The following is a 15,720-nucleotide window of genomic DNA, read 5'->3' on the forward strand; positions in this document are numbered from 1 at the left end:
ATCATCCTGCTATTCAACAATATATATGTACAAAAATGTATAGTAAGCTAATAAAGTAACATTTTAATTCAGAAAGGCATGGGTTTATTTAAACAGAACGATTATGATTCTTGATATTGTTATAAGCATGTGTGTCAGTAACCCCAAAAAACAAACCTTTTTGTTTATTACATTTGAAAGAAAGACATGATCACAGTCTTTTAGATTTTGTTTTTAATAAATAAATTCAAAATCGCAATATTGAGAAAAGCTGAAAAAGGCACGTTAAAGAGCTCGCAGACTGAGTGTTGTGGCAGGCCGTCGGTTTATCATCCTTCAGCTCCGTATTTATTATTGTGTCAAACATTTACAAATGACTGCATCTGCTGATTAAGCTCCCTTGAAATTATTACAAAATAAAAAGGTTGTTGTACCTTTGAGCATATGATATCAACATTTGGACACAAAACTACACTATTTCTTCATTTTCTCCAGATAACTGTCTTAACAACAAAGAGCTTCATCTTTGACTTTAAATACGCAACTGTTCAAATATAACAACTTCCATATTACATTTTTTTAGTTTGAAATATATTAGCTGAAATCTGTATGTATCAATAATGGGGCTCATTTCTAATGAGCAGTGTAAGGACATTTGGCTTTCTACAGCGATTGGCTACAAACTACAGGATATTTGCATTTGCATTTATTCACTTAGCTGACGCTTTTATCCAAAGCGACTTACAATTGCTATATATGTCAGAGGTCGCACGCCTCTGGAGCAACTAGGGGTTAAGTGTCTTGCTCAGGGACACATTGGTGTCTCACAGTGGATTCGAACCCGGGTCTCTCACACCAAAGGCATGTGTCTTATCCACTGTGCCAACACCACCACCATTTTCGGGTGGGATACAAGGATGCCTTTTCACCATAACTTAGAGTGAAACACTTGACTCAAAGAGAGAATGTGTGAACATACACCGGGTTTAAAAGAAGAAAAACTGAAGACTATACAAACTGTACACGTTTGCAAGGGACAAGCGGCATAAAACACTACTACAGACCTACAATACTGTTCTGAAAGAATGACATACGATGAGAAAATAAACAATTGAAAGGAAATTGAGGATATCTGCAAACCTATCCCTTTCCAAACATTCCTGTGTGTGATACCCATGCCCATTATTTGCCTTCATATTTGGGGTTGATCACGGTTGTGACGGCGCTCTTGTAGATGGGGTTCTCTCCCTGTGAAACACAGAAAGATCAGATTGTTAAATATACAGCACTATACAACTTCAACATGTCGTCTAAATGCACCTACACCCCAAGAAAGTGCTATGAACCTTGAATTAAGAAAGGTAAAAATAAAACACATGCAGCTCGTATATATTAACAGAATTTCATTGCACATTAATATCCAGTGAAGAAAAATGTATTATTAAGTTAAACGCTCATTAAGATGCTCATGCTGTAGTCAGTCAGTGTTTTATACCTTAAATACTTCATAAATACATCAGTTGATGCATCAAGGATGGAAAAATTAAAATCAGGTACAGAAACACACACACACACACAGATAAGAAGCCATGCAGAAAGAGGAGAGGTATACAAACTTATAGAGTCACAGCTTTATGTCCATCATAGTTTGGGTTCTGGAATTTATTAACAGGGCTCTTGTAAATTGGATTGTCTGTCTGAGAGTGGACAGGGACAGACAACAGATCAACCACAGATGAAGAAACAGAAGAGCTGAAATCATGACAACACGTGAAGAGAATAAAAAGGATGGAGATAAGAGAGAGATTTCATGAGCATGAAGGGAAAAAGAAGCAAAGCATGCATATGAAGTAGAAATGAAGACACAATGGAATAAAAATCAAATCAAATAAATAAAAAAACTTGTACTTTTATTCCATCAGTTGCAACTAAAAGCCTTGTATAGCCTTGTGTAGCTAATTCTGAAATTAAACATTTTTGTGAATCTAAGAAATTAGAATCATAAAACAACAACATTTATTTAAGTAAATCAGACTGGTTATAAAGACTTTTGGATAAAGATTTTACTCAGCTGAGTAATACCTGGTTATAGCCTTAAAATACTGTCATACTACATTTCCTTCGAATCAGCAGATTCTGACCTGTGAAAATGAAATGTAAGTAATTTCATAATTACTTCTACTGTTTTTGAAATATGGTTAAAGTGTACAAACATTAATAATAAACTAAAACACTTTAATGTAATCTCTATTAAAACCTGTATGTATTTAAACATATTTGTAATTACACAGATGTAATTTGGTACATTTAATATAAATTAACTTGAAATGAAATGTTGAATAACACTACAGTTAAAAATATAAGTGTGCTTCTTTAAAATCAAGAGTATTTCTCTAATGCATGATAAGATTATTAAAATAATTATTTAAAATGTGCATTACTTGACATGTTTACTAAGCGCATTTTTAAAAAGTGTACTTAAAGTCCCCGTGAAACGGAAGTTGCAAACGACTTTTCTCCAGTGTTGTGACGTATTTCCGAGAGAAACGGAATAATAAATGAGGAAAATAGTGGGCGTGGCTTATTTTACAACTAGCACCTGATTGGATCTAGATAAGTAGGTGTTTAATTCAAAAAATGGAGGCAGATCTAAACGCAAGTTTACAATCGGTTGTTCACTCGGCGCGTGAAGTGCTTCGAGCACATCCGTGACCACTCTGTTATCCATCCTTCCTCGAAATGTAAAAAATCGAGCCATCTGGACCGTAACGAGGGAATTTTAGGGAAAGGGAAAAGTGTTCCGTGAGTTCCACAACCAAAAATGCACCTCCTTGCCATCTCTCCTTTCACGCACTGTCAATGGTCGCAAACACACAGGCAGCCTGTCTACTGTCAGTTGGAGGGGCGTGGTTTAAGCAGACACCAAATTCCTCAAGCCTACGTCATCAGTGAAGGTCCTCCAATGCAGAGGGGAGGGGCATTTTCAGATTTTGATTAAAGATTATGAAGCCAAAATTTTTTTTTGTGTGGATTGACTAGCATGGATGAATTGTTCAGCACAAAACGATCAATTTAGGCGAACAAAGTTAAAATAGTCAATTTTGATTTCATGTGGACTTTAAGTGTCATGAGAAAGTGTCTCTATCCGGCATTTTATTTCATTAAAATTATCAGCAAGTACAGTTTTTTTAAATATACTTATGAGACCCGAAGTCCACTACAAGTGCACATTGAGTACTGTTAAGCACTCTCCTTTCATGAGTGCTCATAAGGTGAGCCAGCAGAGGGCACTGCAGCTGCCCACCACACACCCAGAAAAACCTAAAGTCCTAAAACGGAGCGCTCATAAAGAGGAAAACGACACTTCTGATGAGATTTCTTGATCCTGTTTTAAAAGCTTTTTTTCTCTCTCTCTTTTTTATCTTCTTTTTCTCGGGCTTACCGTGTCCCACTTGGCGTTCATCTTCTCCTTCTCAAACTTGGCGAACTCGCGGCGGTCGTGAATGATCATGAGCAGCTTCCAGATCAGCAGCAGAGCTAGACCAATCAGAACGATGCCTGTGACCACGCCCGCTACGATGGGAATGATGTCAGGACCCGCCGGGCACTCTGCCAAACCAAGCACAGCAGTGAAAGTGTACAAACACTACTGCTACTGAAGGAACAGGCATTTAAACCATGACTTGAAGCCTCACCTAAAGTCTCCACCACATGCACCTCCCTCTCGGTGTTGTTGACGGCGTAGGTGTAGTAGAACCAGCAGTCGTTGGCGTCTCTCTCCTTGCAGTGCATGAGGGGGAAGGCCTGCACGGGCTGAGGGAGCTTCTCTCTGTCCTTCACCTTGATGAGGTTAAAGTAGCTGCAGTCTCTCTCACAAGTGTCTTTCTTCTCTCCTGTGCCAAACGCTCGGCACTGCACACACTCCCTGAGACACATGTTTCGTCAGTGTGAACTGTGGAACCTACTTAGGATTCTTCTCTTTCTTTTTTTCACACGGTAAAAGGCAAAGATATATAAATGGTAATAATGCAAAGAAACTGGGGTGACTTACAGGGCTGAAATAAAAATATACAAACAACTTCTTAAAAAGTTTAAGAATTGGCCAATACATCACTAATATAGATGTTAAAATAAATTGCACTACCAGTGCGACTTTTTTTTTCTTCGTTGTTGAAAGGAGTCTCTTCTGCTCACCAAGGCTGCATTTATTTGATAAAAAAAGTAAAAACTAATATTGTGAAATATTATTACAATTTAAAATAGCTGTTTTCTGTCAATGTATGATACAGTTTCATTTATTGCTGTGATTCCTGTGATAAAAAGTATCATTTTCTTTCTTTCTTTCCTCAATAATATTGAGCAGCACAACTGTGTTCAACACTGACAATAATCAGAAATGTTTCTTGAGCAGTAAATCATCATATTTTCATGATTTCTGAAGATCATGTGACACTGAAGACTGGAGGAATGATGCTGAAAATACAGCTGTGCATCACAGAAATACATTACACTTTAACACAGATTCACACAGAAAACAGATGTTTTAAATTACAATAATATTCCACTGTTTTTACTGTATTTGATCAAATAAATGCATCCCTGCTGAGCATTAGACTTCCTTCAACAACATTTTGACTGGTAGTGTATATTAATATATTTTTTCATCTATCTCTTGGTACAAACAGATACATTTTTATATACATCAAACAATATTTATGTTTCAAATTTAACCCTAATAATAAGCAAAATATGAAACTATTTTTAATTAGTTTTTTTTTCTATTTTGCATTGTGACATTATATTAATTGTATTTGACAATGACAATATATTGTATTTGATTATTAATATTTAATTGTATTATTAATATTAATTGTATTTTTGCTAATACATTTTGGCATTTGAAGTTTTATATATATATATATATAAAATATGAAAAAGCTGTGCCATTTACACCATATATTTAGCATATATTTGCTATATTCTGTCCAGAATAAAAAGCTGTATAAGTGGTCCACAGCAGTTGATCACTGAAGCTGTGCATGTGCTGACTGTAGTTTAATGTGTCATATATGGTGTGCATGTGTTCACTGACTTGTGCTCAGTGCAGACTCCGGGGCAGGTAGGGCAGATCTCACAGGTGGGACCCTGAAACTTGGGGTCGGTGCACCTGCAGGTCCCACACTCACAGATCCCTCGGCCGTTACAGGTCTGCTTGTTGGAGGCTAAGCATGTGGAGGCATCCAGAGAGCAGTCACACGCGCTTCCCGTGTAGTTAGCATCACAGATACACACCCTGCACTCACAGCGGCCGTGTCCTGCAGGAAGAACACCACATTAAACACCTCCAAACAGTCTTCCTCAGCTACCCAAGCTGCTTTTCTTCTATTAACGATCTGTCGAGTGATGTATTGGTGACATGCATACCTCCGCAGAGTTTATTATTGGAGCGGTCGCAGTTGAAGTTGTCACACTCGCAGAATTTGCCGCTGTAGCGCTCTTCAGGATTGTCTCTCTTCTTGCACTCGCAGGTGCCACACACACACTCGCCGTTATTGCTGCAGATGTCCGTGCCGTTGTCCTTGCGGCAGTTCTTGTCCAGGTCTTCGGTGGATACCTCGTCTTTTCGACATTCACACTGCCTGCCCACACGTCCCTTATTACACCTGAGAGGACACAGCTCACATTTACTCACATACAAACTCTCTCCTGTACGTGTTTGTGCTTCAGAGACTAAAAGGGGTTTTCAAGCACCAAAACAATTAAAGTTTAATACAGATTTATTTTTTCCTCTGTGCATTAGAATGGGTCCTGTTTAATTAATATTATTATTATTATGTATTTTTTTTGAGCAAAATGACTATTATGCATTTTTACCACGATTTGTACCATGACTACCACGATTTATCTATCTATCTATCTATCTATCTATCTATCTATCTATCTATCTATCTATCTATCTATCTATCTATCTATCTATCTATCTATCTATATCAGGGCTCAATTGATTATGTGGCAATTAATCTAGTTAATCACATTAAATTGGTCGGAAAAAGATCATAACCACAAAAGATTATTTAGGGCCATTGTTGTGTTAGAAAAGCATGATACCAAAAGCAGCTTTAGAAGGGCATTTTTCTTTTCTTTTTTCATTTTTAGGTGAACTATCGCTTTAATAATAATAATAAAAAACATGAAATAATTCATTCAAACGGCTGATTTATTCAGGAATGAAGTAAACGTCTCTTTAGTCAATGTCACCTTTATTTATATAGCGCTTTAAACAAAATACATTGCGTCAAAGCAACTGAACAACATTCATTAGGAAAACAGTGTCAATAATGCAAAATGATAGTTAAAGGCAGTTCATCATTGGATTCAGTTATGTCATCTCTGTTCAGTTAAATAGTGTCTGTGCATTTATTTGCAATCAAGTCAACGATATCGCTGTAGATGAAGTGTCCCCAACTAAGCAAGCCAGAGGCGACAGCGGCAAGGAACCGAAACTCCATCGGTGACAGAATGGAGAAAAAAACCTTGGGAGAAACCAGGCTCAGTTGGGGGCCAGTTCTCCTCTGACCAGACGAAACCAGTAGTTCAATTCCAGGCTGCAGCAAAGTCAGATTGTGCAGAAGAATCATCTGTTTCCTGTGGTCTTGTCCTGGTGCTCCTCTGAGACAAGGTCTTTACAGGGGATCTGTATCTGGGGCTCTAGTAGTCCTGGTCTCCGCTGTCTTTCAGGGATGTAGAGGTCCTTTCTAGGTGCTGATCCAGCATCTGGTCTGGATACGTACTGGATCCGGGTGACTGCAGTGACCCTCTGATCTGGACACAGACTGGATCTGGTGGCCACGGTGACCTCGGAACAAGAGAGGAACAGACTAATATTAGCGTAGATGCCATTCTTCTAATGATGTAGCAAGTACATAGGTTGTTATGGGAAGTGTTTCCGGTTCCGGTTTACCTAATTAATGCAGCCTAAAAATCCTTTAACGGATTTGGATAATAAAAGCATATTAGTATGTTATGTGTATGCCAGGTTAAAGAGATGGGTCTTTAATCTAGATTTAAACTGCACGAGTGTGTCTGCCTCCCGAACAATGTTAGGTAGGTTATTCCAGAGTTTGGGCGCCAAATAGGAAAAGGATCTGCCGCCTGCAGTTGATTTTGATATTCTAGGTATTATCAAATTGCCTGAGTTTTGAGAACGTAGCGGACGTAGAGGATTATAATGTAAAAGGAGCTCATTCAAATACTGAGGTGCTAAACCGTTCAGGGCTTTATAAGTAATAAGCAATATTTTAAAATCTATGCGATGCTTGATAGGGAGCCAGTGCAGTGTTGACAGGACCGGGCTAATATGGTCATACTTCCTGGTTCTAGTAAGAACTCTTGCTGCTGCATTTTGGACTAGCTGTAGTTTGTTTACTAAGCGTGCAGAACAACCACCCAATAAAGCATTACAATAATCTAACCTTGAGGTCATAAATGCATGGATTAACATTTCTGCATTTGACATTGAGAGCATAGGCCGTAATTTAGATATATTTTTGAGATGGAAAAATGCAGTTTTACAAATGCTAGAAACGTGGCTTTCTAAGGAAAGATTGCGATCAAATAGCACACCTAGGTTCCTAACTGATGACGAAGAATTGACAGAGCAACCATCAAGTCTTAGACAGTGTTCTAGGTTATTACAAGCAGAGTTTTTAGGTCCTATAATTAACACCTCTGTTTTTTCAGAATTTAGCAGTAAGAAATTACTCGTCATCCAGTTTTTTATATCGACTATGCAATCCATTAGTTTTTCAAATTGGTGTGTTTCACCGGGCTGCGAAGAAATATAGAGCTGAGTATCATCAGCATAACAGTGAAAGCTAACACCATGTTTCCTGATGATATCTCCCAAGGGTAACATATAAAGCGTGAAGAGTAGCGGCCCTAGTACTGAGCCTTGAGGTACTCCATACTGCACTTGTGATCGATAGGATACATCTTCATTCACTGCTACGAACTGATGGCGGTCATATAAGTACGATTTAAACCATGCTAATGCACTTCCACTGATGCCAACAAAGTATTCAAGTCTATGCAAAAGAATGTTGTGGTCAATTGTGTCAAACGCAGCACTAAGATCCAATAAAACTAATAGAGAGATACACCCACGATCAGATGATAAGAGCAGATCATTTGTAACTCTAAGAAGAGCAGTCTTAGTACTATGATACGGTCTAAATCCTGACTGGAAATCCTCACATATACCATTTTTCTCTAAGAAGGAATATAATTGTGTGGATACCACCTTTTCTAGTATCTTGGACAGAAAAGGGAGACTCGAGATTGGTCTATAATTAACTACAACCCGAATTCCGTAAAAGTTGGGACGTTTTTTAAATTTTAATAAAATTAAAACTAAAGGAATTTCAAATCACATGAGCCAATATTTTATTCACAATAGAACATAGATAACGTAGCAAATGTTTAAACTGAGAAATTTTACACTTTTATCCACTTAATTAGCTCATTTAAAATTTAATGCCTGCTACAGGTCTCAAAAAAGTTGGCACGGGGGCAACAAATGGCTAAAAAAGCAAGCAGTTTTGAAAATATTCAGCTGGGAGAACATCTAGTGATTAATTAAATTAATTGATATTAGGTCTGTAACATGATTAGCTATAAAAGCTTTGTCTTAGAGAAGCAGAGTCTCTCAGAAGTAAAGATGGGCAGAGGCTCTCCAATCTGTGAAAGACTGCATAAAAAAATTGTGGAAAACTTTAAAAACAATGTTCCTCAACGTCAAATTGCAAAGGCTTTGCAAATCTCATCATCTGCAGTGCATAACATCATCAAAAGATGCAGAGAAACTGGAGAAATCTCTGTGCGTAAGGGACAAGGCCGGAGACCTTTATTGGATGCCCATGGTCTTCGGGCTCTCAGACGACACTGCATCACTCATCGGCATGATTGTGTCAATGACATTACTAAATGGGCCCAGGAATACTTTCAGAAACCACTGTCGGTAAACACAATCCGCCGTGCCATCAGCAGATGCCAACTTAAGCTCTATCATGCAAAAAGGAAGCCATATGTGAACATGGTCCAGAAGCGCCGTCGTGTCCTGTGGGCCAAGGCTCATTTAAAATGGACTATTTCAAACTGGAATAGTGTTTTATGGTCAGACGAGTCCAAATTTGACATTCTTGTTGGAAATCACGGACGCCGTGTCCTCCGGGCTAAAGAGGAGGGAGACCTTCCAGCATGTTATCAGCGTTCAGTTCAAAAGCCAGCATCTCTGATGGTATGGGGGTGCATAAGTGCATACGGTATGGGCAGCTTGCATGTTTTGGAAAGGCTCTGTGAATGCTGAAAGGTATATAAAGGTTTTAGAGCAACATATGCTTCCCTCCAAACAACGTCTATTTCAGGGAAGGCCTTGTTTATTTCAGCAGGACAATGCAAAACCACATACTGCAGCTATAACAACAGTATGGCTTCGTCGTAGAAGAGTCCGGGTGCTAACCTGGCCTGCCTGCAGTCCAGATCTTTCACCTATAGAGAACATTTGGCGCATCATTAAATGAAAAATACGTCAAAGACGACCACGAACTCTTCAGCAGCTGGAAATCTATATAAGGCAAGAATGGGACCAAATTCCAACAGCAAAACTCCAGCAACTCATAGCCTCAATGCCCAGACGTCTTCAAACTGTTTTGAAAAGAAAAGGAGATGCTACACCATGGTAAACATGCCCCGTCCCAACTATTTTGAGACCTGTAGCAGAAATCAAAATTGAAATGAGCTCATTTTGTGCATAAAATTGTAAACTTTCTCAGTTTAAACATTTGCTATGTTATCTATGTTCTATTGTGAATAAAATATTGGCTCATGTGATTTGAAAGTCTTTTAGTTTTCATTTTATTAAAATTTAAAAAACGTCCCAACTTTTCCGGAATTCGGGTTGTAGTTCTTTGGGGTCAAGTTGTGGTTTTTTGATGAGAGGCTTAATAACAGCCAGTTTGAAGGTTTTGGGGACATGTCCTAATGACAATGAGGAATTAATAATAGTCAGAAGAGGATCTATGACTTCTGGAAGCACCTCTTTTAGGAGCTTAGATGGTATAGGGTCTAACATACATGTTGTTGGTTTAGATGATTTAACAAGTTTATACAATTCTTCCTCTCCTATGGTAGAGAATGAGTGGAACTGTTCCTCAGGGGGTCTATAGTGCACTGTCTGATGTGATACTGTAGCTGACGGCTGAATGGTTGCAATTTTATCTCTAATAGTATCGATTTTAGAAGTAAAGTAGTTCATAAAGTCATTACTGCTGTGGTGTTGGGAAATGTCAACAGTTGTTGAGGCTTTATTTTTCGTTAATTTAGCCACTGTATTGAATAAATACCTGGGGTTATGTTTGTTTTCTTCTAAAAGAGAAGAAAAGTAATCGGATCTAGCAGTTTTTAATGCTTTTCTGTAGGATATGTTACTTTCCCGCCAAGCAATACGAAATACCTCTAGTTTTGTTTTCCTCCAGCTGCGCTCCATTTTTCGGGCTGCTCTCTTTAGGGTGCGAGTATGCTCATTATACCATGGTGTCAAACTGTTTTCCTTAACCTTCCTTAAGCGTAAAGGAGCAACTTTATTTAAAGTGCTAGAAAAGAGAGAGTCCATAGTTTCTGTTACATCATCAAGTTGTTCTGAGGTTTTGGATATGCTAAGGAATTTGGATACATCAGGAAGATAACTTAAAAAGCAGTCTTTTGTGTTAGAAGTGATGGTTCTTCCATACTTGTAACAAGAAGTAGAATTTACAATTTTGGCTATATGAATTTTGCAAAGAACTAAATAATGATCTGAGATATCATCACTTGGCTGAATAATTTCAACACTATCAACATCAATTCCATGTGACAGTATTAAATCTAGAGTATGATTTCGACAATGAGTAGGTCCTGAAACGTGTTGTCTAACACCAATAGAGTTCAGAATGTCTATAAATGCTGATCCCAATGCATCGTTTTCATTATCAACATGGATATTAAAATCACCAACTATTAAAACTTTATCTGCAGCCAGAACTAACTCGGATGTAAAATCACCAAACTCTTTAATAAAGTCTGTGTGGTGCCCTGGTGGCCTGTATACAGTAGCCAGTACAAACATAACAGGGGATTTATCATTAACATTTGTTTCTTTGGATAATGTTATATGAAGTACCATTACTTCAAACGAGTTATACTTGTAGCCTGCCCTCTGAGAAATCCTGAAAACGTTGTTATAAATTGAAGCAACACCTCCCCCTTTGCCTTTTAGACGTGGCTCATGTTTATAACAGTAATCTTGGGGGGTGGACTCATTTAAAATAAAGTAATCATCAGGTTTTAGCCAGGTTTCTGTCAAACAGAGTACATCTATATTACGATCAGTGATCATATTATTTACAAAAAGTGTTTTCGTAGAAAGGGATCTGATATTCAATAAGCCAAGCTTTATCATTTGTTTATCCATATTGCATCTGTTTTTTATTTGTTGAACCTCAATTAAATTGCTAATCTTAACTTGGTTTGGACGTTTTTTTGTATTTTCTAGTTCGGGGAACAGACACAGTCTCTATAGTGTGATATCTAGGTGAAAAAGTCTCTATGTGCTGAGAATTAACTGACCTCTGTGACGGGAGGCAGCTAGCAGACGGTCGGTTTAGCCAGTCTGTCTGCTTCCTGACCTGGGCCCCAGTTAGTCAAGTATAAACACTAAGACTATTTGCCATATTTCTAGAGAGAAGAGTGGCGCCACCCCAGGAGGGATGAAGACCATCTCTTTTAAACAGGTCAGGTCTGCCCCAAAAGCTCGTCCAATTGTCTATGAAAAATATGTTATTCTGTGGGCACCACTTAGACATCCAGCCATTGAGTGATGACAATCTGCTATGCATCTCATCACCACGGTAAGCAGGGAGGGGACCAGAGCATATTACAGTGTCTGACATCGTGCTTGCAAGTTCACACACCTCTTTAATGTTATTTTTAGTGATCTCCGACTGGCGAAGTCGAACATCATTAGCGCCGGCATGAATAACAATCTTACTGTATTTACGTTTAGCATTAGCCAGCACTTTTAAATTTGCCAAGATGTCAGGCGCTCTGGCTCCCGGTAAACATTTGACTATGGTGGCTGGTGTCTCTATATTCACGTTCCGTACAATAGAATCACCAATAACTAGAGCACTTTCATCAGGTTTCTCAGTGGGTGCATCACTGAGTGGGGAGAACCTGTTTAATGTTTTGATCGGAACAGAAGAGCGGTGTTTTGACCCACGACTACGCTGCCTCACCGTCACCCAGTTGCCCTGCTGCTGGGGCTCTGTTTCCGGAACCGAACAATGTACAGGAATCCCTGAGCTAGACGCATCCAAAGCCGTATCTAGAGCCCTAACATTCTTACTGTCCTCAATTAAAGTTTGGATGCGTGTCTCTTATTCTGAAATCTTCTCTGTCAGCCTAACTATTTCCCTACCTTTATCACATGTGAATCCCTCATCAGCGACAGAGATAGATAAACTGTACATGTGGCAAGAGGTGCAAGAAACAATGATAGGAGAAGCCATTACTCACCGTGCTTGATGAAAATTCTTACTGCGGTTGTTTGATGAACTTGTGAAAAACTGGAGCGAGGGAGAGGAGAAAAGAAAACAGCGATAGGTTCGAATGAAAACGCTAATGACAAGCTAACGAGTGCTAGCGCTTTGCAGGTGTACTGCACTCACGGAAATAAAATAAAAGTGAACGATCAAAGTTAATCTGATAAGATTGATTCGATAATATCAGAAATATGGTGTGAATTAAGTTATATTTTACCACTTTAAAAAACAGAGAGTGATAGTAAGATAAAGATTCTAGAGAAAAAAATAAAATAAAAACAGCTACACGGAGCTACGATTTGCTACAGAAGGCCAACAGGAAGTAGAGAAGTAGAGTGGGCCATTGAATTGTTGGTTGAGCTGACTCATTCAAAACATAGATTCATTCAGACATTGTGTGCTTCTGCTGTGGCTATACTGTATGTTTTGGCAAAACTGAGCAAAAACAGACAATACTTTGATGTTAAACACTGATCGATCTGTTAACTGTGTTAATTGTAACGTGTTATTTAGCAATGAAACAAAGACATGCACTTCTATAAGCAGACGCAGGGCTGTTGTGAGGAGCGTCTCACCTGCAGGCTCCACACTCAAACGTCCCGTTGCCGTTATGACACATCTCACTGTTCCTGATGCCGTGTTTGTGACATTCACACTCGCAGACAAAGTTGAGCATGATCTCCACCTCCTCAGTGAAGCCCAGGGGCTTGATCTTAATGCTCTCAGGTTTGCCTTGTTTGGGACAGCCTTGAGCCGTGATGTTAATGTTGAATGATACCTGGGAATGCATTGGAAACAGAAAACAACAGGCTAGCGGCTTCTGCTACGGATGATGCATGTTGCTTTGAGCTGATGTGGCCTCACCTCGTCTCCGATGGAGATGTTAGAGCACTTCCTTCCGTTCTCTCCCTCGTTCACCACTCCGTTCTTACAGCGAGACTGATAGCTGATGCTCACTCCTTCAGGAAGCTTACTGTTCTCCAGGATCACCTCGGAGGAAAGAGACTGAGAGGAAACAGAAATCAGGCCAGTTCCTTCAAAGACTTCAGATAATCTAAAGAAACTTCATGGGCTCACATTGTAGGCATCGATGATGAGATTGATAACATTGCTGGAGTTGGCTGAAAGCGTCCCGACTGCAGACTTTGGGATCAGGTTTTTAAGTTCCTGTAGAAAGAGAAAACAAACATCCATGGATCTTCAGCACAGGTGTTTGTTTTACAACAGTTATGACCTCGGCGTTCAGATCAAGCTGGAAACTATCTTGGGCTTGTGGCTTTCCAAATACAGAGGAGCTGGATCCAAACTGTGTCTCACAGTAGTCAAGTATTCATATCACACTTTATCCTTTTGTAACACACACAGTCTACACATTTATGGGATTTCGTCACCTGTTTTATCACTCAACAGGTGAATATTATAAGTCTGATTACTTAGATGAGTAACATATGCTAAATATACACACAGTGAAGCTCAATTAATTATATATATGTTTTTAAAACTGAAGCCTTCATATTCCAAAATATATTTTAAAATGTATTTCAGGTGCAAGAAAATACATCTCAGTTTTACAGAAGCCCGCATTTAGACTAATGAATAGCCTACTAGAGATCAAAATAGATTTACAATGATTTAATACTTCTTCATTTTTAAAAGTTCCTAGTTGCTTTTTATTTAAATGTGTTTAAATAGTTCAAATGCATTACAGACATCATATCATATATATATATATACAACCCGAATTCCGGAAAAGTTGGGACGTTTTTTTAATTTTAATAAAATGAAAACTAAAAGACTTTCAAATCACATGAGCCAATATTTTATTCACAATAGAACATAGATAACATAGCAAATGTTTAAACTGAGAAAGTTTACAATTTTATGCACAAAATGAGCTCATTTCAATTTTGATTTCTGCTACAGGTCTCAAAATAGTTGGGACGGGGCATGTTTACCATGGTGTAGCATCTCCTTTTCTTTTCAAAACAGTTTGAAGACGTCTGGGCATTGAGGCTATGAGTTGCTGGAGTTTTGCTGTTGGAATTTGGTCCCATTCTTGCCTTATATAGATTTCCAGCTGCTGAAGAGTTCGTGGTCGTCTTTGACGTATTTTTCGTTTAATGATGCGCCAAATGTTCTCTATAGGTGAAAGATCTGGACTGCAGGCAGGCCAGGTTAGCACCCGGACTCTTCTACGACGAAGCCATGCTGTTGTTATAGCTGCAGTATGTGGTTTTGCATTGTCCTGCTGAAATAAACAAGGCCTTCCCTGAAATAGACGTTGTTTGGAGGGAAGCATATGTTGCTCTAAAACCTTTATATACCTTTCAGCATTCACAGAGCCTTTCCAAAACATGCAAGCTGCCCATACCGTATGCACTTATGCACCCCCATACCATCAGAGATGCTGGCTTTTGAACTGAACGCTGATAACATGCTGGAAGGTCTCCCTCCTCTTTAGCCCGGAGGACACGGCGTCTGTGATTTCCAACAAGAATGTCAAATTTGGACTCGTCTGACCATAAAACACTATTCCACTTTGAAATAGTCCATTTTAAATGAGCCTTGGCCCACAGGACACGACGGCGCTTCTGGACCATGTTCACATATGGCTTCCTTTTTGCATGATAGAGCTTTAGTTGGCATCTGCTAATGGCACGGCGGATTGTGTTTACCGACAGTGGTTTCTGAAAGTATTCCTGGGCCCATTTAGTAATGTCATTGACACAATCATGCCGATGAGTGATGCAGTGTCGTCTGAGAGCCCGAAGACCACGGGCATCCAATAAAGGTCTCCGGCCTTGTCCCTTATGCACAGAGATTTCTCCAGTTTCTCTGAATCTTTTGATGATGTTATGCACTGTAGATGATGAGATTTGCAAAGCCTTTGCAATTTGACGTTGAGGAACATTGTTTTTAAAGTTTTCCACAATTTTTTTACGCAGTCTTTCACAGATTGGAGAGCCTCTGCCCATCTTTACTTCTGAGAGACTCTGCTTCTCTAAGACAAAGCTTTTATAGCTAATCATGTTACAGACCTGATATCAATTAACTTAATTAATCACTAGATGTTCTCCCAGCTGAATCTTTTCAAAACTGCTTGCTT

General features: G+C 38.9%; 1 protein-coding gene across 2 annotated transcripts in view; it reads right to left on the bottom strand.

Moving 5' to 3' along the window:
• Positions 1-1,052: 1,052 nt before the first annotated feature.
• Positions 1,053-15,720, bottom strand: part of itgb1a (integrin, beta 1a) — a 36,136-nt gene continuing 21,468 nt past the window's right edge. The window contains exons 9-17 of one of the 2 annotated variants that reach the window (XM_059534592.1): positions 13,692-13,781; positions 13,479-13,619; positions 13,190-13,392; positions 5,404-5,642; positions 5,072-5,294; positions 3,675-3,904; positions 3,422-3,588; positions 1,596-1,676; positions 1,103-1,227 (exon numbers count right to left, since the gene is read on the bottom strand). In XM_059534592.1, the coding sequence (XP_059390575.1) occupies positions 1,596-1,676; positions 3,422-3,588; positions 3,675-3,904; positions 5,072-5,294; positions 5,404-5,642; positions 13,190-13,392; positions 13,479-13,619; positions 13,692-13,781 (1,374 nt within the window). In that variant the 3' untranslated portion in view covers positions 1,103-1,227. Of the gene's footprint in view, positions 1,228-1,595; positions 1,677-3,421; positions 3,589-3,674; positions 3,905-5,071; positions 5,295-5,403; positions 5,643-13,189; positions 13,393-13,478; positions 13,620-13,691; positions 13,782-15,720 lie in introns of both variants that reach the window. The other variant, XM_059534593.1, reaches the window with a different exon arrangement.

Source organism: Carassius carassius, chromosome 42, assembly GCF_963082965.1.
Source record: "Carassius carassius chromosome 42, fCarCar2.1, whole genome shotgun sequence".
In the NCBI taxonomy this organism is placed as follows: domain Eukaryota; kingdom Metazoa; phylum Chordata; class Actinopteri; order Cypriniformes; family Cyprinidae; genus Carassius; species Carassius carassius.